Source organism: Typopeltis vanoorti, chromosome 11 (genome assembly GCF_054136105.1).
Source record: "Typopeltis vanoorti isolate ZY-2024b chromosome 11, IOZ_Tvanoo_1.0, whole genome shotgun sequence".
In the NCBI taxonomy this organism is placed as follows: Eukaryota; Metazoa; Arthropoda; class Arachnida; order Uropygi; family Thelyphonidae; genus Typopeltis; species Typopeltis vanoorti.
This window is the reverse complement of record NC_143559.1, coordinates 23,674,361-23,701,880: the sequence shown is the minus strand read 5'-3', so window position 1 is coordinate 23,701,880 and position 27,520 is coordinate 23,674,361. Positions and strand designations below refer to the sequence as shown.

Sequence of the window (27,520 nt, the reverse complement as noted above, 5' to 3'; positions counted from 1 at the left end):
AGTTCAATTTCAAGAAAAAACAATATTACGTTCATCTGTCAACAGAGAGATATGATAGCGTTACTTTCCACATTCAGTCAAGGCCAATGTGAAGATACAAAACACCGCGCAACAAGTGCTTCCCCCCCCCCCCTTTCAAGTAGCTTATTCTAGCTTGAAGGATTTTGAATAAGCACATAGTTTCCTTTCACTGGACTGCACAGTGCCATCACTATGGCAGATCTAAAAAGCAAAGTTGTTTTGATAACAGGTAAGAATCGTTTCGCCCTTCATAATATTCAATTATTCCTTTTGCTCTCCTGAATTTAGAATAATAACGAAGAATAGTATCCAACCAAGAAACAAATTAAATTGCACTAAAAAAATTTCGGCTTCTTTCTTTTTGCTGTTGTTTCTTTTTTTTTTCTTTCATTTTTAATATATTAACTACATGAGGGTAGCAAACAGCAGGGAGGGAAGCTTATCCTAAAAAAAAGGAGAACGACAGTGCTTCCTAAGCAGCTGAAATTAGTCCTGAACAAGAAATGAGAAGGAGGCATTTCCTATGAACAGTAGTATGCAGAATGAAAGATGAAGACGAGGAGTTAATGTGACAGAATAGAAATGAGAGAGTGAATGGGAATTAACCAACCGATTCTCGTGATTTTCATGCCTGAAAAGGAAATTGCCTAAGGAAAAAAATATATATATATTATATATATAAAGACTTAAGGGCAGAATATGATTTATGAAATAGCATGTAGCATTTCAATAATGGTTTGATGTACAAGTTTCGCGAAGAGTATTCCATGGATGTGTAGACTTCAGATTGTTATAGCATCCAGGGCCGTAGCCAGACTGATCGCGCCCTGAGGCAAACAATTAAAAATCGCCTCTGATGGATTATAAGACAAAAATATAAGAAAATCTCCAATTGCTATTTTGTTTTTATTACAAGAGAAACATTAATGCAAAACGATTACATAATAATATTAATTAAATGTTTGCTCTAATGGGATATTGCACAATAAAACTGCTTATAAGCTCTTCTAAATTTAAATTATAAGCTATGTCCGTCTCTATCGATACAGTTGCCAGACCAACCAACTTTCTTGGGTCATTGCTGTTCGCAAATAATTTTTAATCAGTTTAAGATTGGAAAATCTTCTTTGAAGGCTTGAAAGAGTTCCATGTTTGGTATCTGGAACAGGGTTTTCGGATTATGTAAAAAATAAGAAATACCAAAAATATGAGGTACAGAAAAAAATAAAAATAATCCTTATATTATCCAATGAACGAATGTACTACAATCGCAGTTTTTTTTTGTAAAATTTGCAGTTTTACAAAAAACAAATTCGTGGGTAGAAGCAACATAAAAAAAGAAACTGAGGAAGCCCTACACTTTTGATATAATTGTATACCTGGAAATGTGAACTATAAGCGGTCCCAAAAAATAAATGTGATCTTAACTAGATATATATAAGTATTACCAAAGGCAAAGGAGAGTGAATTGAGAATTTTATTAAGAGAAATAAACTTCCTAGTAGCATTTATGCAGCAGTGAAGTTCAAGAGGTTGCCTTCACCCAGTGGTGCACCCAAGGGGAGCCAAGGTGCGCTCCACCCCCCCCCCCCAAAAAAAAAGAAAGAAAAAAAGGAAAAAACATTAGAAAATTTCCAAAAATCTTTTCCTAATTAAAATTCATTTCTTTATTTATGTTATGTCGTGTCTTCTATTTCTATACTACTTATGAATTAGCAGTCACATAAGGTGGAAATACCCTATAGCTCTCGGGAATCACGGGCGCTGTGAACGCAAGGCGAACGAAGTAGTGCTCGGGCTGACCGAGCGCTACTTCGTTTGCCCGATCCGGGCCAGATATTGTGTGCAGCATATGTGCACAGCATCTGCAGCGATCACTGCAGACGCTCGGTCATAGGTCGTATGCAATGTGTAGTGTGTATTCTTAAATCGTCTATTCAACTCAGCCTCATCCCAAGATTAAATTTTGAGTGCTCGGCTCTCCCCAAGAGGAAATCTTGAGTGCTCGCCATCCCCCCCCCCTCCGTCAAGATTAAATCCTGAGTGCGCCACTGCCTTTACCCCACTGAAAACTGGCAAGAATTGCGATCAGTGTTTAAGCCATTGATGAGAGATTTTGATGTCTGGAATATTTCAGCACTCTAAAGAACTTCAAATAAGGAATACGAATAGAGTCTGATGGAGTGAAGCGCAATGTAACCATCATAAGCAAAACTAGAGTTAGCCATTGAACTGAAGTTTGTGAAAATAGTTACTTATGTAGATAGAAGAGCGACTTATGGAAAATTAAGACATTTACTCGAAGAGATTGTAAGTACAAAACCGGAAAGCTGCTACGAACGAAATTAAACATCTGTGAAATTTTCATGTTGTAAAACCAGCAAGTAAGACAACATTAGATGTAAGTTAGTGGACAGCAACTCGAAAGCTTACAAATTTATTATTTAGAGAAAAAATTCAGCCATTTTAACTACATCTGTTCTTTAAAAAACTGTATATACAAAACGTTAGCTACAAAATGTATTAATTTATGAAATTCAGAAATTTATATGAAATTTATGTATAAACAAAGAAAAGACTTGTTATTGAAACTATTTGAAAAAAATATTTAATAACAATATATATATATATATATACACATATATACGTATTTATACATACATAACTACGTATATTAATGCATTACAACATTGCTCATGCAGTTCGTTTATTATTTTCGACCTTCTAATCAAGAAAATATGTAAACATTTTTCGTGATCCTTATTTTATTCAATTCGGACAAATTCTTATTAAATTCAAACAAAGAAATTACATGTTATGGAAACTATTTGGAAAAAAAAAAAATTTTTTTTAATGACAATAAAGGAAGCCTAGTGAAAATATTTCTAAGCTGGAGGACCGCTACTATATAGACTTCAATACTGCCGGAACGTAATTCAAAACTAATTTTTAGTATTCTCGTGTATGGGCTCAACATAAAAATAAAATAAAATAATAAATTTAAAAAAAAAAAGGTTTTTTTTTTTAAGATCTCTAATTCACTACTGCTCCAAATGAGCACTAGAATAATCAACTTAAGAAAACGATGCGGTTTTAATCTCCAATAAAACACATAGCAGTAGCTAAAGTATGTCATAGTAAGTAAAGTAAGAATATTTGCGCAATTAATTCTTATCTCATATTCCATTTTCGTGACGCAACGAGTAACTAAAGCTAAACCAATTCTAAATGACTTTGAACATTCCTCGATTATAATGGCGATAAAATAGATAGTCATACTCAAATTTTTAAACACTTTTAAAAATTTTTAATTTTTTTTTTAATTTTTAAGGCGTGCTTAATTGTTTATATCTTTAAACTGTAATTACCAAGTAAACAAGTAGCCAGAGCCATCTGCTGATTTAATGATCAACTCCTTTCATCAAAATCTGAAAACACATATTTGACTCCGCTGCATATTTACGTTTTATCCATTTTTAAAATAGACGACTACCAGTTTTAAGTAAAATCCTTTATATAAAACGTTCGAAATCACATGGGAAATGAATAGAAAATATTTCGAAATAAGTCTGACAGGTAACAACGATGTTGTATAATTATATCTAATAAAAATTATGAATCGCTGAATCTATTTATTTTGCATTGGCAGTCAAAGGCGTTAGCGGGTCAAAATTATTTATTATCCAACCGACTTTATCTTCATAGTCTGACATGAAGTTAAAATGACGTCAATGAAGTTATGGAATAAAATAAGAAACAGGTTACGAAAACCGAACTTATTAAAAGAAAACTTTAAACTTTGGCTTTCATCCATTAATTTTGTGTTATTTAAAATATGGTTTATATTTTAAACCACATTTTAAGCGTTTAAACCATAATGAAAGCGATCGCGAGTAACAATCCATACCGTGATAAAAACAAAGTCAAAATGTCGATGCAGAAAATTTACTCTCGCATTTTGTATGCTTCGAATTAATATTAAATCTCAAATAAGGAAACAAACAGAACAGAGGATTCTGTGTTGTACTCTCGTCAGCAAAACAGCTTCGATAGTCTAATTGAATCATTCACAATAAAAGTATTTTACCTATGTAAATAAAACAAACATAAACTAAAATAAAAAGTCATCTAACTCTTTTCATCCCACAAAGGGAGTAGGCAAGGCCATTTTGCTAACTTTTGATGATTGAATAGAGTGCCACTCGTGTCCGTCCTCAATCACAGAAGTTGGCCTAAGACTATTAGTGACTTGAATTTGCGGAGAGTACTGCAGAAAACTGCTGCCATCTCGTGGTTTTTGAACTTAGCACTATACATTATTGTTCGAATTAGGAGGGATCCTGCGGTTCATTTTCTTGAGTAAGCTTCTGTACCCCTGTGAAAATGACGTTTGTATCTATAGCGCTAGGAATCCCGAATAAAAACCGCCAAAAGTTCGTTTCTAGTCGCTAACTTGAAGAGCGTTTTTATTAGCCTTTTTTCAATTCGTTCCAGAGTTAGTCGATCTCGGGCACTGCAAGATTGATTTTGTTTTCTCTGGGAAAATGGGCGTTTCATTCCGCAATATCACAAATATTGAAATTAAAAATATTCTGTGATCGTATGATATTCTTTCGTAAGCTACACGTGCCGCTGGTTGTTTTATAAAGCCTATACAAAAATCTTTTGAACACGAGTTATCGGTGAAAAGAGTATTGGCACTGCTTCTGCCAGGCTCTTTAATTTAGTCAAGTCTAAGGCCATGCTAGTAAGGTGCAAAATCGATCAGTATCACAGGAATCGTGGGTATGATATTGAAAAGTTGGTTAAGGACGGGATTCAGGAGTGGATGAATACGAATGTGATATTCTATGGGGAGCTAGCAGCATGGCTTTCTGAAGAGAGATACCTGATTATAGTAAATGATTCATTTTATTATACAAATTCAATAAAAGAAGTGGCTAGACCATCCATAATACTGCAGACCTAGCAGGGTCTAGCTCTGTTATGAATTGTGAATTAACATAAAAATGAAGAGATCAACCTCCTAGATAACAGACGACAGGTGAATGGAATGAGAAAGGTCTAGTTGGTAGGATTAATTAATGTCCTTCAACACTTTTTAGGGTTATCATGATCTTTCTTTAATAACTGTTTCTGCAAAAATTGTCCAGAAGTTCCAGTGTACGTACACTTTCATAAAAAAAAATACTTCCTTACCCTATACTACAACGCTTTTGTGAGTGCCGAAATGTATTCAACAAGTGAGCGTGGTTTTCTGCCTTGACGTTTTCTAGACAAGTTGTGGTCAGTGTTTCAAATATTTTCACTGCTTCAACTTCACTTAAAGTTTCATCAAACATGGTAATTCAAGGTATTTATTATTTCTCTGGCCGTAAATGAACTATTAGATTATAAACATGGAAATCTCTATTCCGAGTAGAGAAAGCAGCTTCTGTCATTATGGCCCATCTCGTTAGTTTATTACTCTTTAAACAACTTTTATGTGTAGTGAACAAATAAAATTAACACGCAGAATTTACTTTTCCTTATTAATCACCTTATTCACTTTTAAAACAGCAGAATTTTGAGTTCGGTTAAAAAACAAGGCAAAATGCGCTCACCTTCAACTTTGCACAGATCCACTAAGAATATTTAATAATATTTATCTTACTGGATGTTATTTTCACGAAAGCACTATTATATGATTCTGTTGTATGAACGGACGATATTTACCACTGAAAGGGGGAGGGTGCTCATCTGTTACTGGGCAACACGACTTTCAAACTATCTCAAGAAACAGATGAACGTGTAGAGTTCGTTTGAATCGTTATTAGTCATCGTAATGTTTTGATTCTATAATTTGTTTTGTTTGGATTCGATTCATTACAGAAGAAAGACAAGAGTTCAGGTTTATTTTGGACAAATTCTCTTCGTGACTATTATCAATAAGTTCTGCTAGAGATAATCCTTCATTGCTGAACAAGTTTCAAAAAGGTAGTTCAATATCGTGTTAGTTTTCAACGAAAATTAACACGATATTGAACTACCTTTTTGAAGTAGTTCAATATCGTGTTAGTTTTAGTCAAGAAAACACGTTGAGATTCGTAACTGCATGTCGCATTTTCATCATGATCATCTGAAATCGAGCTAATGATATCAAACTTGCATTATATATCCTCAGAATTTGTAGGACTTGCCAATATATTAGATAAGCATAGTAATGGGGCAGGTAAGATTATGACACCAATGATGAAATGTCGATGAAACGCATCTCGTCCCTGAGTACTTCTTTGCAGCAAAATAGGAGAAATTTTGCTGCAAAGGTTGGTGGATTTTGAGCAGTAAAACCTACCATCTGTGATTAAACTGCACAAGTCGCTTTTTTGTCGATAAAGAATGTGTAAAGGTTTCTAGTTTCCTAAATGAGATTCCAACTTATTATTATTATTACGGGCGGCTCCAGGGTGTCCTTAGATTCATCGAGGGAGGCCCTAAACATCATGTCCACAAAACTATTCGACATTCTCACAGTATCTATGAAACCTTGCCTTGAACTCACTCACTGTCATAGCATCCACAACAGACTCTTGCAGCTTATTCCACTCATTTGCCACTCTAAAAGTAAAGAACCCAGCTCTACACCCTTGCCAGCCACACTCTTGCCCAGCTTCCATAGATGTCCCCTAGTTCTCCCGCCACCAGTCCTGATCTCAAAAATATCTTCTGAATTAATCCTATAGAAACCCTTCAGCAATTTGAATGTCTCAATCATATCTTCCCTTTCCCGCTTATCAATCAATTTCTGCAAACCACAAATCTTCAACCTGTTTTAATAAGGTTCATTCCGTAGACCTGCTATCATCTTGGTCACTCGCTTCCGGATCCTCCCCATCAAGAAAAAACCTAGGTGACCAAATCTGAGCAAATCTGGCCAAAGCGAGAACCTTGGTTGAAGAACAAAAATCGCATCGTCTTCAGAAGTGCATTATCATTACTTGTTAAGAAGTGAAATTGTACTTGTTTTTGATAAGTTCATATTGCAAGTAAATGTCCATCCGTTTTAGATTGGTGCATCCTCCTGTCCATACGCATATAAAATATTCTACCTGATTCGAACCATTTTACGAACATTATAGCAGTTATAATCGTTGCTAAATTTTGTTTATTCATCTCAATTATGTTTAAATGGGAAATATTTTTATTATCAAAATTAGATAAAATTATCATAAATGATAAAAAATTATATATTAAAAGCGGCAGTAAATAAAAAAAGCTGGAAAAGGCTCTTGATTTCAAAGGCCTTTGATTTCAAATAAATAATCACAATGTGAGACGGCAACCTCGTTTATTACACACCTAAACTTGCTTTAAATAGTTAGATTTTCGATCTCTTGATTAGTGTTCCCATATTTTCTCAACTTTAGCCCACGTCCAGTGCTAGGTTTATGATTGGTTAATCAAAAACAACAACAACCATTAGTTCTCTATTGTCATAGCTTTTTCTAAATAAGTGGCGTAAAATAGAGTATTTCAGCTGCACTTTATAATGAATTCACGATTACATGTCAGTTTATATTTAACGGTGTAAATAATCATCAATAAATAAAGACCATATAATAATGAAATTATTATATGGTCTTGAAGTATAATTAAAAACTCCAGTCCCAGCACAGGAGTGAAATACATGTTTTCCGCTCATCTCCAAAAACATTCACATAACTGTTTTCAATAAAAACCTGTTTGAAACAACAAAAGTTTAGTTTTCAGATAACTCTTTGTAAACGTTTTATTTCAGGTGCTTCGTCGGGAATTGGAGCAAGTACCGCTGTTCATTTTGCATCGTTAGGAAGTTATCTGTTGCTCACTGGACGCAATGTCGATGGACTGAAGAAAACAGCTGAAGGTTGTAAAAAGGCTGGACTGTCCGCTGAAAAGGTTTACATAATTTAATCAGGTTTCAGATAGAGTTAATGTCATATTTCGCAACACGCTAATTTCATTTTCAATAATTTTTTACAACGCCATTTTAGTTTTCCTAAATACACACATTTCATAAGATAATTCGATGAATGATTGTTAACTGCTTGTTCTATCACACGAGGTTTTATATGTCACGAAGCTTTAAATATCAAAAAAAAGCATCTTAAACCAATTATATATATAATTCTTACTATTACACTATTGCATAAATATAACCGAATGTTAAAATAGAAAACTAATTTATTTTTATAGACACTGCTAGTTTCGTCTTTCTAGAAGACTTCTTCAGGTGCAAAATACATAGAAGAAAAAAAGAGATTCATAAATAAACATTACTTTGGTACATGACTAAAAATCTAAATTATTAACGGATTACTCACATTACAATGAATTCGTGCACTAGTGCGCGTTTTTATTTTCGTGCACGAGGAAGTGCTCTCGAGACCGCCATAGCTGAATAGCTGAGGAGTAACAATCAGAAATGTTGTGGCTGAAGTTGACATTAAGGAGAACATGATTTAGTGCAATTTGTGTTGATTCTACGATTTTTCTTTCAAGTTCATCATACACTTGGTACACAATAACCAATTGCAACCACTGGTTTCTAGGTGCCGTTGACTCAGCGCACAGCCTGCTTCGCCTTCTGAGTAGTTAAAAACCACTGGAACGCTAAGAATTTGATCCGCCTGACCCATCTGTACGTCTGTTCAAAGGGATCAAAGGTGTCCGTATTTGAGAACGCACACCCGGGCTATTAACACGAATGTGATGCAATGTTTATGCATCGAAAGTATACTCTCCATGAAGCATTAGTATATTGGGTTTAATTTTAGGAATCGTATATTTATTATTATTTACAGCATCTCCATGAAGTCTGGAGACTTAACACGAGAGTCCCAAATCAACCATCATACACACAAATCCTATTGTACCTCTCTTTGAATCCATTCACTGTCAGGGAACTCGCACACAATTCTGACAATCTATTCCACTCACCCACCACTCTCCACGCAAAAAATCTGGTCCGCTCGCCCCTACCAAACCACATTCTTACATAACTTTCAGAGATGGCCCCTAGTTCTCTATAGTGAAAAATTTCACCTACATTAATTTTATAAAGTCCCTTTAATATCTTAAAATTTTCTATCATGTTTCCTCTTTTCCGCCTATCAACTAATCTTTGTAACTATTAAACCTTCAATCTATCCTTGTAGGGAGTATTCCACAGACCTATCACTTCCCGGTCCAAAGAAAACCAGGTGACGAAATCTGAACGCAGTAGTCAAAATTGTGTCCGAATCATAGCCTTATAAAGAGGGATAATAACTTCCTTATCTTTAATTGTTAGTGTGTTTTTCAAGATCCACGTAATTCTTTGAGCTAGTTTACCAACTTTTGCAATATGCTCTTTAAACTTTAACTCTTTGTCCACCATTATCCCCAAGTCGGTGTCCCCATAGTTAAATTCTCGCTAATAATTTTCGGCCTATACTTATTGTGCTGATTTGCCGATACATGGCATCTACATCTTCCTGTGGACCCACTGGTCTATAGTAGCTGCATCCAACACCATATTTTGTCCTATTGGCCTCTATCTCACCAGATAGCCTCAAATGAACCATTCCCTCAGACTTAATATCCTCTTTAACTTCTAATTTTGTTCGTTCCAGTTCAGCACCTATCATTAGCAATACCCCATCTCCTGTCCTGTTCCTTTTATCCTCCCTCAAAATGCAATGTCCTTTACATTCTATCCCTGTAACTATATCAATTTTCAGTTCAGTCAACCAGGTCTCACTGACACCTATAATTTTTGATCAAATCGAGATTACAAGCGCTAAAAACTCCTCATCCTTATTCCTGATACTTCTTGGATTCTTGTACATGCATTTCAACATCCCTTTGTACCCTTGTGTAATGTCATTACCAACCCATTCAAACTGGAGACCTGTGAAATCTCATTCGGCATTGCATAATCAATACTGTCTCCATGCTCGTTTATCACGGGGGTGGCCAGACACATGCTTGATTTCTTCCTCCCTAATATCTCTAGCGTCCCTGGTTTTGCACTGCCACATTCTCACTTAACACTTTTTCTAAACATCTAACTCCAAAACCGTTTAAATGTAGTCCATCAGCCATATATAAGTCCTTTCGTCCGTTAAATTCACTCGATACATCAATAAACTCCACACCATACCTCCTGCACAATCTTCTCATCATTAGCAATCATGGCCCTCCTAGTTCTGGCCTATCATACCGAGGCAGCAGATTCACAATCTTTACTTTCCTGCTCTTCATTTTCGCTTCCACTAACAACTCTTTCATATCTTGTCTCATTGCATATTTCTCACCTTTCAAATTATTTGCGCAAACCAATACAATTAACTCGTTCTCTTCATTCTTCTGCATACTTACAGCCTCAATAACATCCTTTATCATCGCATTTAGAAAATATGCTTTCGTCACTTTCTCATTAAGTATACCTCTTTTCATCGAATCCCCCTATCAAAACTATCTCTTTTCCCCCACTTTCTCGCGCTTTTATGCTTTCCCCATTTACTCTTTCTTTCATGCTCCGTACCACAAGCCAATCGTTTTCTCCAGTCGCTGGAGCTCACGTTTTGTCCTGTGAAGAAGTCCGCATAAGCATGCAATTTCTTTCCGCGCTAGCATCTCATCACACATTCACATTATTTTCAACCACTTCCTTCAAGCTCTCATTCGTAGTTTGTACACTATCACTCACTGTTTCCGCTACATTCTCCATAACACCTTAACAATCCTACCTTATATCCTTATTATCATTCAATTTATTCTTTCGCGAATCGCAGCATTTCTTATATTCATTTACAAAACATTTCCAACAAATACTTTCTCTGTTCTCGCTCTCGTACCACAAACAATTCACTCTCGGCAAGGAATACATTAGTGTACCGTCGTTCAAAATTTAATCATAGAAGAGATTCCTGTACTTATTGTACCAGTATAACATAAATGTAGAACGTAAAAAAAAAAAGCCTGGTATCCACTAAAGACCTTCCGAGTACCCTTAGTATTTATAAGGTAAATTATAAGTATTTATAAGGCTTTTATGCGTTCATTGCATTTATAGGGAGTTTTACTGCACTTATTCATTTAAAGGTTTTTTTTTTTTTTACTTTGTGATTTTAAAGACTTTTATGACTGTTTTCAAAGTCATCAAAGCAATAAACATTTATGACTTTAAAAATAGTTATGGAAGTAATTGGCGCAGCCTAATTAACTTTCTCCATAATTTGCTTTACCATTTTTTAATCACGTGCATTAGTCACTTAAAATTCATAACTATTTATTTATTAAAGAGATGTGAGAAGGCAGAAGTTCCATAGAAAAAAATATTGTCCGTTAATTTAGCTGTTCGGTAATGGACGATTTCGGTAAACATTTTATATCTCTAAATCTCTTCTTTATTTTGTGTTTAATACTCAATTATGAATAAATTTGTTTCTACAACCTTGTAAATAACTGATACTACTTTTAATTGAATACATTTCAGGTGTGTTTAATACAGGGGGACGTGGAGAAAGAAGAAGATATCAAAAACATCATGGAAAGGACGATTGAAAATTTTGGCAAACTGGATGTTTTGGTAAAGTATTAGAATTTTCGATTATTAAATTATTTTGAATCTAGCATTTAATAAAATTTAATTGTTGCGTATATTAATTAATTGGACAGCACCAAACTGTTGAGATTTAATTCCATATTTTATTTTTTAAATTCACACGTCATATTAAACGCTGATCGGTGTCTTTATCTGAACCAGTCTTGCAGTTCCGATAATTCTCGATCAGTGTCACTGTGCTAAAGTAGGGGGGAAGGGCGACGACGTTTTGGGATTAGTATTGTAACCTTTAGGACTTATCAAAGCATGCTAGACAAAGTCTATATTATGAACAGATGTGACTTTGTAGAATCCTTTGAATATATACGAATTATTGTGTAAAAAAATTGTATATTTTCGTAACTGGGAATTTAAAAAATACCTTTCATACTTGCATAAATATTACTTTATTTTATAAGCTTTGGTACAATCGTCACGTGATTGGGTCCAATTTGTCTCTAAATGTTGCAAGTTAGGCAAAGTGATTAAGGTATTTATTATTTATAGAATCTTAATAATTTATCTTAATAATTGTTCCTTGGGGATTTCGTAACTGAATGGATATGCCATATACAAATCTTACCATGCTGTACAACTTCAGCAAGCCTCCGAGCTGCTCACAAAATTGCGCTAGCCTGGTTCCGTTCGTGGCGCTGTGTGCAGCTTACTTATCATTATAGGAGAAAGAGAGTTGTCTAGCTGGACACGTTAACGTGCAGTGGGGGTGAGATTACGAGAAACGTGTAACTGTAATAGCACTTCACAAGGTTGGAATGTAGCCACCTATTATTTTCAACACGCTAAGAACACTCCGGATGAGTACGATATTTGTGTACCGGACTATTAACCGTTATAACGATACAGAAGACATCTGACCGCCAAAAAATAGGTGGACCACGCTGTGTAAGGATGTAATAACTTGTGAGAGCACACCTCTGCCGTAATCCTGTGAGAACGCAGAAAGTGATGTCGCGAGGGCTTAACATTTCGCAGCGAACGATGTCACGTGTACTAATTGATGACTTGGGGCGAGAGCCTATTCGTTCTAATGGACACTTCCTAACGCCACAATTATGCGGCAGAGGATGGTAAAATCAACGGCATTTCTCCCGTGGAATGCGAATAACAGATACAGAAATATCCTCTTCGCTGATGAGATTTTCATTGAAGAATCGTTTAACTGCCAAAACGATCCGGTATATGCCCCAGATGGTCGCACAGCACGTGCTGTAGTACCCAGGATTCAGAGAGGACATCACCCCGAGTCAGGGATGATTTGGTGGGAGTGATGTGTCACGTGTATCCAAGATGCAATTCTGCGAGAAAGGGGTTAAAAACTCCGCGAAAGTGTATCACGGTGCTGGAACCTGTGGTACAGCCTCTGAACAACGCATTGTTTCACGGTAGGCAGTGGACGTTCCAACAGGACTCAGCCCTGTTTACAAGGCGAAGACCACACAGCAGTGGTTGTAGGCGAATGTGCCCGACCTCATATCACCATCTAATTGGCTGTCTGGAAGTTCCAATTTGATTCCGTTGTACTGCAATTGTGGTCGGAGCTTGGGCGAGTGTAGCCTGCAAGAAACGACACCCCAGCATTGCCAGCCTGAAGGTGAATTTGGAGCGAGCAGTGGCAGCGTTTCCGTTGGATGTTGTGTGTGCCCATCGGTATTACTATTATAACGGTGTATGTGTCTCCATGGCGTCAGAAGACTCATCGCGGCGACCCTATATTGATTGATTTTGATATTCTAGGCGAAATGAAAGGAATCAGAGATTGTTGAAAATACGAGCGATGGAAAGAGAGAGGGGGAGAGAAAGAGAGAACAGTTCTGTTGTTTCAAGTATAAGCAATCAAGTAAGAGTGTTTTCCAAGACAAATAGTTGTACTATGAAGAGAAAGATGCATTTTATAATGTGTGTAAAAATATCGTTGGCAGGTGACAGTAACTCTAGATTACCACACTACTTTCGAGGATCTTTCAAAGTGGAAACATATCGGTTTTCATGAGGCATCCAAATGGCTATAAATCACTTAGTTTTTCTAAAGTGTTTGAATACCATTATTAAGCATCTTTTTTAATACAGCCTCTTAAAACACTTGATAGATCTAAATATGATTGCAGACAGATCCAATAGTAGAACAGCACCAAAATGATATGACATGTAAAGAATTTGTGTAAGTTATTACTGATGTCATTAAATAAGAAGTACTTAACATGTTCATTGTCGATCACGCGTTATCGCGTGGACGTCGCTAACTAAATAAAATAATAAAAAAAATTTGCCCACCACACGAAATTCCAATTTTCAGCTTGGCAATGAAAGTGTTAAAGAAACTAAATAGAGTGAGTCCTCTTCTTTTTCTACAGATATTTCAAAGGAAAAGGAATTTATCTTTTGTTTGTTTAAAAATTTTGTTGAAACTGAATCAGGACTTGTTGAAGATGTCTCGATCATTTTATGCATTTACTTGGGCTGAGGTTCTGGAGATTTTGGCAATGAAAAAATGAATATTTTGTACCACTGTCAATAAATTTGAAGAGCGAAAGCTAACAGTTCAAGAGTTGAAAGAAGTCCGTTTCTTTAAAACTTCGACATTTTGGCTGCAAGTACTTCATTATGTGAATGAAGTTTTAATCCGAATGTAATAAAATGGAAAATCAGATCGTCAGTGAATCTCTCCACTGTTAATAATTATCATCAATAACGTGAATGGGGAATCAGTGGATAAGTGGTATTTGAATCCAAGGAATGACACACACCGGAATGAATAAGAAGCCTTTGCATTAAAAGGAATATGTTAACGAATGAATTATTTTACCTTTGTTTTGTCATCATAATATTTCTCAGTTTTTATGACATCACCTATACAAATATTTCAAATAATTAAAAACATCACCACCTATGAAAATAAATTAAACCGATATAAATGGCGAGTAATTTTTTCTGGCAAGGATTGATTTGCCCCATCATTCTTCAGAAAGTTAGATGAGGTTAAACAGCTTCGCCTACTCCTTATAGAGAGAATAAAAGGCGTTAGCGGATTTTGCGGTAGTAGAATGAAGTCACATTTCTGGAGCCGTAAACGACACAAATATTACGATCATAATTACATGATCTCATGAATAACATAAACTCATGAAGATAATAATCGCATGGCTATCATACTCATTGATTAACTTGATTTTTAACATATTACTAGGATTATATATTCAATTATGATAATTCAATTATGATATTACTAGGATCTTAATAATCATGTTGGAGTCTTTATAAATTTTTATGGTTAAATGATGTGCAACAAATGATGAACAGAAATATAACTATAATGTACTAACTGTGTCATAAACGGAATATTTGTGTTTCTCAAAAGGTAAACAATGCAGCAACAGATCTTAACACATCACTTGAAGAAACCAGCATGCAGGAATACGACAAAGTCATGAAGGTAAATACACGTTCAGCCTATCAGTTGATCAAACTAGCTATTCCACACTTGGAAAAGACAAAAGGTATGTAAGAGATTCATGAAATTCTAAAGAGGTTATATTTTAAAAGGTCTTAGAATTTTCAATTATACTTCCCCAATTAATTGCAGTTTTTAACGTGTACAAAATTTTAGAAGCTTATTACTATATTAAACTATGAGAAATCTTGTGAAAAAAACTTAAAAGCTAGCGTGAACAGAAAAATCTATAGAAAGAGATATACCCTGTATTTAATGGTATCTTATATTCTGTACATGGCGAAATATACTGAGAGATATCCGTGGGATAATATATACATGTTTTATTCGGCTTTCTCACCAGAATATTTTAAATTTCTAGCTCGATTCGCTTAGTATTTTATAACACACAGGATTTTCAATTATAATTCAGTAATTATATATTCAATTATGATAATTCGTCAGTTATCCTATCCAGAATGTCATGATATTTAAATTTAAACATTTGCTGTATATATTAAAAAAACTGAACCTAAGCATGTAGACTGCGAGCTATTTACAAATTTTAATTATTTTGCAGGTTCAATCGTCAATGTATCCAGCGTAGCTTCACTTAGAGGAGTAAGTATTAAAAGTTATTGTCAAAAAATTAGCCAAAACTGAAAAATGCAATTTATGGAATTATTGCAGTTAATGAACACATACAATATTCACTAACCGCGCTAAACATTTATTGTACTTCTGCTTCTTCAACCTTTTCGTTCTGTCCACTGCTGGACGAAGGTCTCCCCATTATTTTCCAGATCACTCGGTTGTCTGCCTCTCCCATCCATCTCGCTCCTGCAATTTGTTCCAGTTCATCCGTCCACCTTCTTCTCGGTCTTCCTCTTTGTCTTGCTCCATCTCTACTCTGTTGTTTTTCAATATGGCCAGCCCATCTCCACTTAGCCTGTTTAATGTATTTTACAATGTCCATGACACCTGTTTGAGATCTTATCCAGATATTTGTCTTCCTATCTCTTAATGTTATTTTTAGCATACTTCTCTCCATGCGATGTTGTGTTGTTCTCAGCTTTTTGTTTAGGGCTTCTGTTAAAGTCCATGTTTCTCCTCCATATGTTAGGACAGGAAGTATGCACTGGTCGAACTCATAGACTCATAGGGATGTCACTTCTGAATATGTCTCTCATTTTCCCATAAGCCATCCATCCAAGGTGAATTCTTCGTTCAATCTCTTTTCTTTGGCACTCCTCAAAGGATGTATATTTGGCCCAAATATACATATGAAGTAACTTGTTCTATTTCATGGTTTTCAACTTTGATAGTTATATGGTTTATCTATGGTTTATGTATTTATTCATCATTATTTTTGTTTTTTCTCTATTTATTTTTAATCCAATTAATCTGGTGGCTTCATTTAGCTGATTTAGTCTTTCTTCCATATCTTCAAGATTATCTGCTGTTAGGACAATATCATCTGCAAATTTCAGACGATGCAGCCTTTCTCCGTTTATGTTTATTCCTTTGGTTTCCCAATCAAGGCTTCTAAAGACTTCCTCTAGTGCAGCTGTAAATAATTTTTGAGATATGGTGTCGCCTTACCGAATGCCTTTTTGTATTGGGAACTTTTCACTGTTTTTATATAATTTAATTACAGAAGTTGCATTATTGTAAATATGTTTTAGTGTTTCAATATATGGTTTCTCAGCTCCCTGGGTTTCGAGTGCTTTTAGTGTTACAGATGTTTTAATTGAATCAAATGCTTTTTCGTAGTCTATACAGGCCAGACATAAGGGTTTATTGTATTCAATTGATTTTTCAATGAGCTGTCTTAAATGTGAATATGGTCCAAAGTATTGTAATTCTTCCTAAATCCAGCTTGTTCACAAGATTGCATTCCCTCTAGTTTAGACTTTATTCTATTATTTATAATTTTTGTGAAAACTTTATATATGGTGGGGAGTAGACTTATAGGCCTGTAGTTTTTAATTTCTTCCTTATTGCCCTTTTTAAAAATTAATATTAGAAGTGAACTGTTCAACTGTTTGGAATTTTTCTCTGTTTTAGGCATGTATTAAAGAGTTTAGTCAGCTGTTTGATAACAGGACTTCCTCCCAGTTCTAAAAAGTCTACCATAATTCCATCTTCTCCTGAGGCCTTTCCATTCTTCATTTCTCGCAGTGCTATTTCCACTTCGCTCTGTAAGATCTCAGACGCATCATGTTCTTCCTCATTCGAGTTATCCATAGATAATTCTTGTATGTCCCGGTCTTTGTCTTCATGGAGTTCAGTATAAAATTCCTGAAGAATTTTGATTATTGCATCTCTATTTTTTATAAGTTCACCATGTTTTCCTCTTACAGCAGCTATTTTCTTTGTTCCAACTGATAATGTTCTGCTTGGGATCTTCATATTATTATTGTTTTCTATTGTTTCTTTAATTTTCCTAGTATTATATGATCTAAGTTCATGTTTCATCCTTTTATATATAGTTTTACAAATTTCCGCATGTTTTATTTTATTGGTGTCATTCAAATCTCTTTTCATATCTCTTCTTTTCTTCATCAGATCTAAGGTTTCCTGTCTTAGTTTTTCCTCTCCTTAGTGCCTTTTTACACCTCCTATTTCTAGTGCACAATTCAAAATAGATTTTGTTAATATTTCATTAGCATAATCGATGGTAGTAGCTGTGTTTAATATTCTTAATTCATTTTTGAGTGATTCTCTATAACAGCTTTTATTGTGGCAGAGGTTTTGTAGATTCACTAAATTGGACTTTTTTCTTATAAGTTTATTCCGTTCCCATTTTTTGCTGATCCATATTTTTGCCCTTACTAGTCTGTGGTCACTTCCTGTGTTAAATCTATTAAGCACTTCGGTATTATTTATTATATATATTCTGTTGGAGAGGATGAAGTCTATTTCATTGTAAGTTTGTCCCTTTGGGCTCGAAGTCCATTTTCGGTTGATTTTCTTCTTGATAAAGAGGTTATTTTCTTCTCCGAATTCAACAAGTCTTTCTCCTCTTTCATTCCTCCTTCCAAACCCAACTTTACCGTACTGCCCTGGTTAAAGCAGTAAAATTTATTGTACTGCTTTAACCTAATTATAATTTGGTTAAAGCAATACAATAAATGACATTTGTCTTCAAAATCGTGAAACTATAAAGCAATAGCGCCGTCGGTCGGCTAAGAATATTTTAACCTTTTATTTTTTTATTTATTTTTACTCTTATTTTTACACATTCCTGAAATTCTGACACACACACACACACACACATGTTTGTCTTTAAATGGAATTAAGATTGCATATCTGCCATGTCCACGGGTGGTTTCCAAACTTATCACTAGGCTAACCAGGGCTGCTTAAAACGCTGATATGGAATATCTTCTCTACATGTCCCATCACGCAAAATCAAAACTAAATTTTTTAGGTTCCGCGCCCATTTTTAATTAGTCGGAAATTTTAAATGAACATGGTTAGAAATCAGAAATAAGAAGATGAAAGTGAAATGAAAGTGAATCGAGTGGATGTGCGATCGGTCAGCAACATTTCGCTTGGGTTTGCTCCTCTGAGTTATTTGTTTGTTACAAAAAAAGACTTGCAGAAAACAGCTGTTGCTGTCAGCTAAACTGAAAATCCACTGTAAATAGCTTGCAATGTGACCACGGAATTTCGCATGTTCAGCTTGACTGTCGAACTTCAACTTGAGCTGATTTAATTTAGAGCCATTTCAACTTTATTTCACAATGTTTTGAATTCCCAATACATTGTGACCTTTCTGTTCATGTTACGTGTGACTTTAATAAAATTAATCTGCATTTTAGTAACTGCGAAAGCAGTTTTCATTTATTACCTTTTTCTCCTTTTGATTTTTCACACATTCCTCAAAATTAAATAGTAAATCTTTAAATTCAGAACTGAATATGTTATATTAACTTAAAACTAGAATTAAAATCTAGATTTATTCTCATACTATGAGTTTATTTACACATATCTCATACTCATACTATGAGTTTATTTATACATGAAGACCATCTGAATAACTAAGAAAAATAGTAAAGAAAATTTATTGTAAACAATTCATGTTTCTGACGGTTCTCAACTGCTTTCATAAAGTTAAGTTAATAATACGAGGAAGCAACTGTGATCATGAATTATGTGTATGATATCTACGAATTGCGTGTGTACTTAGGCTAGTTTGTCTGTTTCTTGGTAGTAAAAACTCATGTCTTTGAAAGAGAAAAAAATCTTACGTCTGAAACAAACTAAATCAGTAATATCCCCTTCTGCAAATTTCGTGGCCTATTTTCTTGTTTTGCGGAATGAAAATCTCAAGTTACCGGGAGGGAAAATCCTGACACCCTCCATGTGGGACTAGCTAACTTACCTTCACGTGAAAAACCCTCATAAAGATTTTTCGCGTATCAGACGAGATTCAAATATAGATATTTTCAACCGCAAGGCATTGTCGATATCGAGGCTCTACGGAGGCTTTTCGAAAATACATATTCGAACCTGAAACTTCTTCTTCCTTCTACGTATTAGGCCTTCTTGTGCCATACTAGCCTGTTACAGAGCTATCTTAAGTTCTTCTAAGTCGTACCCGTCCCGAGGATAAGGTGACTGGCCCTATGCCTCCCGGTATTTCCTGTGACTGTAACTGGTATATTCACGGGGGGCGGTTTGCCTGCTTGTGGGAGGAAAAACCCCAGATAAACTGGGGAGAAAAACCCTGGTGTCCCCCCCCCCAAGACCGACTAACTTGGCTCTGTCTGAGAAAGATCCTCACGTCGGCGATGATGAGAATTGAACCTAGGACACTCCTTCCCAAGGCATATGGATGCGAAGCGCATAGTCACTAGGCTAACCGCACGAACAACCTGAAACGTCTTTTTACGATATGTATTTTCACAATTTTTGCATTCACTTAGTGAAAGTAACTCTAAAATAGCTGATTGTGGCATTATTTACTATGGAATTAATGATATTCGCTAGCTCAGATATGCGACCAACTCATTGTAATATGTGATCTTAGAAGTCAATAAATATTGACAGTTTGGCGAAATATGTTCTGATACTTATATTCATTTGTACAAAGATAAATTGAAATAAGAAGACTGCACACACAACTTGCACCACAATCGTTGTTTTTTTTTCGATTTTTTTTTAAATGAAACTTCTACCCAAAACTGTAAAGTGATCATACATTAATAAGGTGGTTAGTTTAAGGGTAAGAAATCCTACTCTAGGGACCACGTAAAAATTATTCAAATCACTTGAGGCCTGTAACAGCAAGCTGGTCAGTCTCATATTGAATGATCACATTCACCTATCATCTAAGATATTAACAACACATCCAAGCCACTGCACGATTCGTAGCTAGAGTCAGTTTATCCTGAGATTGTATGACTATACACTTGAACAAGTATATATATGAAACTCCTATTAAATATATTCTTATTCAGTCCTTTTAAATTCCTATTTATGATATTAGTAGTTTTGTTTCGCAAGCGAAGATCAAAGCCTTGACACCTTGTAGTGTCAAGGCTTTAATCATTAGGACTTCACGGTCTGAATTTACAGGGATGCCTAGAGTGTGAAAACCTGTTTATCCTATATTTATCTTAAGTCTGTTTTCAAATATGCATCCTGTTTCTACATATTAATATATGCAATTATATATTATATTATATTATATTATTTTATTTTATTTATTTTAGTTTTCCGATATGTCTGTGTATTGTATGAGCAAGTCAGCTATGGATGCGCTCACCAGATGTGCTGCTTTAGGTAATGTCTCACGAAGTAATCGGAAATTAATCTCGGTTAGCAAAATAATGAAAATATAAGATTAAGAAATATATGATAATAAAAGTCAATAGACATTTATTCTTGAAAGAAAAATAACTTCGTGTTAATAAAAGTAGTTTTGTTTTAAACCAATTTTTCTGACTAATTCTTGTGCCATACTTTTAGCATATAATACTTATCACATAATACTTGTGTAACTGATGCATAGTTTAAGTTCTAATTGGAGTCTGTGTTTTTCAGTTTCTGTTATCAGTTTCGAGTATTGTTTCACATCATTTATGCGTTTATAATTTACGATGAATCTGGTAGTAAAATGTAGAGGAGAATATGAAACATAGCACCGAACCACAGTTTAATTTTTGTTTTACTTTGAAACTAATGGTCCTTTTCATTTTTTTCCTTCCAGAGTTGGGTCCCAAGAACATTCGCGTGAATTCAGTAAAGTAAGTTATATTTGCCATAGTAAAATGTGACATGATACTCGATTATACCAATATTATTGTGCTAAGTTATGTACACCCCCTCACTAATATACGAAGAAAAACAGCGTGTACTGATTTAATTTTTGTGGAGTGAAATTGCATCACCCATCATTTACAGCACAACATGACCACAATATTTTGTCAGCTAACATCAGCGACTGGATTTTCATATTTAAATATTTTCATAGGTCACTGATAAAGAACTATATGGACGTTCTGACATCTTTCTGCAAAGGACACCGTTGCCATATCTTACTTCTAAATAGTCGCTAAGTTCTTCAGTTCCTTCAGTACAAAAACAAGTTAATCACTGCACACTCTCCATATTTATATATATAAAAAACGAATAGGGTGCAGTCGTTCAATTTCTTGATACAGGCAGTCAGATATATTTCAATTAATTTTCTTATAACATTATTAACATCAATCACATTGTGCTTCTTGCAAACTCCGTATTCCAATTCCACTATTTTGAAGTACATTAAACTATCTTGTGTTTGAAAAATATTTTCATGTTTTTGTTTATTATCAGCACTGGTCATTTGTTGTATTTCTCGATCAGAAATCCAAAAAATAGAAAAATATTTTTTCCCTATTTATAGGGGGGAAATACATTTTTCTATTTCTTGGATTGCTGATTCTGGGGAAACAATGGAAATGATCACAGCTGATCAATGGTTATTTCTAGAACCAAAGAGAATAAAAAGTTGTCAGTGTATTATTCGACACGCTAGTATTTCATGGAATGTTTTTACTAAATTAAGTTTTTTGAACAGCCAGTCTCAGACAGCTATAGAAGGGTGCCCCTCAAGTAAAATAAAGTTCTTTCCTCTTGAAAATTCTGGGTTTTCATTCCGCAAAGTGGTCAAACTGGCTATAAGAATATACACTCAGTTTACAGACATAACACACAGTTCCCATAACCTTACTCGCTTCTACCATAATTCAATATTAAACGAATATTATCGTGCTAAGTTATGTACACCCTCACTAATTACCGAAGAAGAACAGCGTGCAGTGATTTGATTAACTACTTCCAGTAGTAAATTATAAGAATATAGACCATTTACTCGGACTGGATACAAGAGAGACGATTTATGCTCATCTGATCACTGGCGTGGAGAAACAGAAGGAAACCGTTGGCAGGGCATGCCACGAAAGAATTCACGAAAGCGAGTGGAAAATGAAGGTAGAGGAACGATGAGGAAGATGCGCATTGAAAATAAACACCATTCAAAAAAAAAAAAAAAAACTTATAGCAGTTTTATTTGGTCATTTAACAAGCATTATCTAAGTGTAGTTCAGACAATATGTCTTTCCTTTCCTCCGCAATTCCTTAATATTTAGTGAATTCAGAAATCTTCGTTGTAACTTCAACAGTTATGGTGAATATATTTGAAAGTTTACAAAAGTTTAATTTTTTTATGTTAGACTAAGCAATATCCATCAATTATTAATTTACCGAATAAATGAATAACCGACAGGTGTATACCGAACAGGACACGATACATTGGGGATGCAGTCATTAAATCAAAAGTAGTGTATTGTAAAACACATAACGATGATTATTAACTAGAAACAGAAAATCGAATGTTGTGAAGCATGAAGCTTTTTTCTTTTTGAATGATGTGCTGTCCATGAAGGATCACACTTACTGTTTCCTCTGTTGAAGATCTTTGCTTATTCAAACACAACTGTTTTATGAAAGCTTTTCAGTTTAAACACCATAACTACACACTAGCTATCGTTCGATTTATTCTTTAGCCATTTTTGTTTTTAGAAATCATAAAATCAAGTGGATATACTATACAGGATGGTTTAAAATTCCACGTACAAACTTTGAGGGAAGGTAGAGAACATCAAAATCAACCATATTCACATAGGAAAGCTTGACGGGAAACGCCACCCGAAAGTGAAAGGCGGCGCTGTTCGCCAGTGCTCCAGATGAGCAATTGGGGCTTCAAGCTTTTGATGTCGTACGAAGAACATGCGTTGTTTTACGAACGCTGAGATGGCAGATATGCACCTTGTTTACCACATTACGTATCCAACTACACAACAACTTCTATTATTAGGCGTAACTGTTCAGTTACGCCTAATAAAGTTTTTTTTTTACACTATTTACTGCCTTGTGCTATTTCTGTATCTTTGTGTCCCTGTTAGTACCTTCCGATGGCGTTTCCGGTCATGCTTTCCTATGTGAATATGGTTGATTTTGATGTTCTCTACCTCCCCTCAAAGTTTGTACGTAGAATTTTGAACCACCATGTATAAGTTTAAGCATTTAATGTCTGTCTGTGTTTATTTTATTATGTTTTGTATATTTATTTATCTTGTCTAAAATAATTCTTCTACTGTTTAAAATTATTTTGATTTATAAAATTAGCTTTCTGAATATATATATTTATCTCTTTCTAGTCCTGGAACAGTAAATACCCCCATTACTACAAGAACACTTGATGGTGAGATGTTAGCAGTCTACGAAGAGGTGAGTATAAGAATTTCTCCATTAAACTATATCTCTGTCTTTATTCCATTATGCATTGCAATAGCGGCAGGAAAGGGTGTTCAACCTCCTGCTGTGTCGAGCTTCTCCGAACCCGAATTCGCACTCTTTCAAAAAAAAAAATAAATAAATAAAAAAAATATATATATATATATATATATATATATATATATATATAGATAGCAAAACATTTTCTTTATTTCAAGCAAGAGAGTTGTATAATTATCTAGCCAGAAAATCTGACATCAGTGACGCTTGTCTTCCGCAAATCTTATATATAAGCGGCTTTAGAGGTTGTTATTACAGCTAAACAGTGCATTCAAAATGAAAAAAAAAAAGACATGCATACTCTGAATACTTCTAAACACACCAAAATATATTTCTACTCGGCCAGATATGGAATTTCCTATCATATTATTTCAGATTACATATAACAATACTGATATGGTTTTGTTTTTTTTTGTTTTGTTTAGATTTTTAAGATTATGTTTCTATCAATTAAAAAGTAATGTCAGCCAAAGAGCCTCTTCTAAATTGCTGAGAGTTTACTGCTTTCGCAGTAATTAGGTCATATTAGAGATTTCTTTTTAATTATCAACTTTTAGATGAAGTAGGTAAGCTATTTAACAGATATAGTGGAACAAATCGAATCTATTAAGCGAAGCCATTTGTAGAAAGTTCCCGGAAGGTAAGAAGAGAAAGAGGAGAAACGTAAACAAAATTTCGGCTGTAAATTGCCTCATTTCTTTATTAACTGAATTTCATACTTTAAATTTTGCCTGCTTTGTCCAATTAAATACTACTGTCAAATAAGAATCAACTTCGCAACGAATCGAACTTGACACCTTAATAACAGTAATCATAGACTTAGGCAGGAACTCGCATATCAATGATTTATTAAAAAGTTGCTACCGTGATGATCAATGATGATTTAATTATTCCTTTAAAAAGAATATAACAACTTGTTGCAACACGATCATCTTCAAGTGGAAATTACATCTATTTGCCTATCCATAACTAAAATGATTTATCAAAGAACTTTAGTCATTATGGATAAATGGCTAAAGCAGTAGATAAAATAAATTGCACACAATCAGTGATTTAATAACAGCATAATTTGTATTTCTAAAAATAAACGTTATACAAAAATGAGAACAAGTTCGAAACATCCCAGAAAGGATTAAAATGAACTTTATTCCAAAGTTCAAGACAAAAAAAACTTGGAAATATTTGGGTAGAATGAAAATGCCTGATTCCTATCAAAAATACACTCATCAACTAAAACCCTTCAAAGGTTAACTAAATCTTAGCGCTCATATTCAAATGAATAATTTTGGGTATTTAAATAAATTAATCTAATGATCTTTGCTATATCAATGGATTTCGGCGATATTATTTGATTAATTTTATGTGATCAGTTGTCTAATACTTAATAAGAGTGAAAGACAAGTTTAAAATTTCAAGCATTTCTGATGCACACAAATTCTCAATAAGTTGAAACGGGAGAAAGAAAAATGTCGCAAAAAATTAACTTAATTTTTCTTGCTTATTGTTAATAGTTTACTTAGTTTTTTGTAATTTAGTATTTTAGTAATACATTAATAGAAATTTTTAAAAATTGCCAAATTCATTTGTGAATCTTACATGGGTTTAGGATATGACAATCAGAATTAATACCATACTTTTGCACAAAAACTTTAGGCAAAACAATCCTGACTGTTATATTCAATATGCAGTGTGTACTAATTGTTTTTTTGCAATATATTTTATTTTGCGCAATCAAATATTTTTACTTTATTAGAAAATGAAAAAGTATGCAGAAAGTCATAAGCAGATCGGTAGAGTGGCGATCCCCAAAGAAATAGCGACAGTGATAGCGTTTCTCGCTTCATCAGATTCCTCATTCATGACAGGAGAGACCTTAGTGGCCGATGGTGGACTCACGTTATCCTGCCCATCATTCTTCGAGCAATAAAATAATCTGGGAAACTACAAGAAAACAACACAAACTGACTTCCTTAATGCTAATGTGTGATACATTTTCATATGAAGAAGATATGAAGAAGATAAAATAATGAATGAAATAAAAGTAAGTGAATTCATGCCGACATTTCGTATTTTTTCTAATCTTAAAAGGACACTACTTCATTCAGAGATCACCAAGATCCAAAATTGTCAGTATTTATAACATAGCCGTGAGAAGGCCAAAAGAGTAACTTTTGACTATGACTATCACACAGGCGTATTATATTCGTAAACTGTAAACATTAGTCTCATGCTGGTTTGAATGTTTCGAGAGAGAGGACGCAAAAAATGACAAAGAGTTGAAACCATGTATTTTATTAATGACTACTGTGACCAAACCGAGACAAATATCGCAAAAAAAAAAAAATAAATAAATAAAATAAATAAAATTTCATGTAATTCATGCATGATATGTTCAACAATTTTCAGCTGCTCTACTGACGTGCAATTCTCGTGAGATAAATTATCAACATACTTGGCAAATCTTTGAATAACATCGGTTCGCCAGGTTTCCTCTTCTTCCCTCGCCTCATTTCCAATCCTTGTTGATTTTGATATATGTTAATCATTCATATTTTTATGGAACTAGCCAACTCATGTTTAGTTCAAATGTTCTTAACATACTACAACGAGAATCGAAATCAGTTCTTTCATCGAAGAACAATAGTTTGCGACTGCTACGAAGTCTCCCGTGAAACAACTTGGCATCCATTCAAAGTCTGGGCAACCACAGTTGTGAGCCGTAATCTAATATTGGTCAGGACTGTCAAGCACTAAGAATATTGAAATATATTTCGTTTGTGTTGCCTCGTTGTCGAAACAGTAACTTTTCTGCATCTAGTTTTTGCACTTTGTATAATCACTCTGAAATAAAATAATAATAATCGTAAAGCTTATTTGCGTTCTCTTCTCCTTTGGGTGTGAAGAAAATTCACTAATAACTGACTAAGAATTATTTATTTGTTTCGTTCTCCAATGTATTGCCAACTGAGTAAGACATCCGCTCTCCAACAACCAGATTACGGTTTGGAATCCTTCCCCGGGCATAAATGTTTTGCTATTGTCTTTAGGTGGGATATGAATTTCATCATGCGGGTGGGGGCATCGCCCACCCCTACCCCCAATCATCTTCCTTATACCCTCTTTTACCTTGCGGTGTCGAGGGTCCATTGATCATCGGACCTCACTCCGTTTACAGGATAAGATGGATACACCGGATACACCGGGGCATAAGCCTTATGCTCCGGTGTATCCTATGGCCTGTAGTGTTGAGTTCTCAAGGCCAGTTTGCCTGCTTTGCAGCATGAAAAACCCCAGAATAAACTGGGGGGGCGAAAACCCTGCTGTCCACGCCCAAGACTGGCTAACTTGGCTATGGCTGAGGAAGATCCTTCAACTCCTCACGTCACCGACGGGAATTGAACCTAGGGCACTCCTTCCCCAGGCATATAATTGCGAAGCGCATAGCCACTAGGCTAACCGCGCGGTATATATATATATATATATATATATATTTTTTTTTTCGACCGGTTCCCGAGTTAGTCGATCTCTGGCACGGGCAAGCAGGTTTTTCCTCCCGGAAACTCGGGTTTTTCGTCCTGTAAACTCAAGAAAAT

General features: G+C 34.7%; 1 protein-coding gene and 1 long non-coding RNA gene across 2 annotated transcripts in view; one reads left to right on the top strand and one right to left on the bottom strand.

Moving 5' to 3' along the window:
- The window catches only part of LOC150101375 (uncharacterized), a 99,417-nt gene that overhangs the window by 64,316 nt on the left and 7,581 nt on the right, over positions 1-27,520 (bottom strand). The gene's annotated exons all lie outside the window — the stretch shown is intronic.
- LOC150101376 (uncharacterized) lies at positions 143-25,985 on the top strand. Its single transcript, XM_090400589.1, has 9 exons — positions 143-250; positions 7,799-7,938; positions 11,522-11,614; positions 15,006-15,144; positions 15,658-15,698; positions 20,801-20,870; positions 21,298-21,334; positions 23,792-23,861; positions 25,681-25,985. The coding sequence occupies exons 1-9, from the start codon at positions 214-216 to the stop codon at positions 25,852-25,854; spliced, it is 801 nt and encodes a 266-aa protein (XP_090256715.1). The 5' UTR covers positions 143-213; the 3' UTR covers positions 25,855-25,985.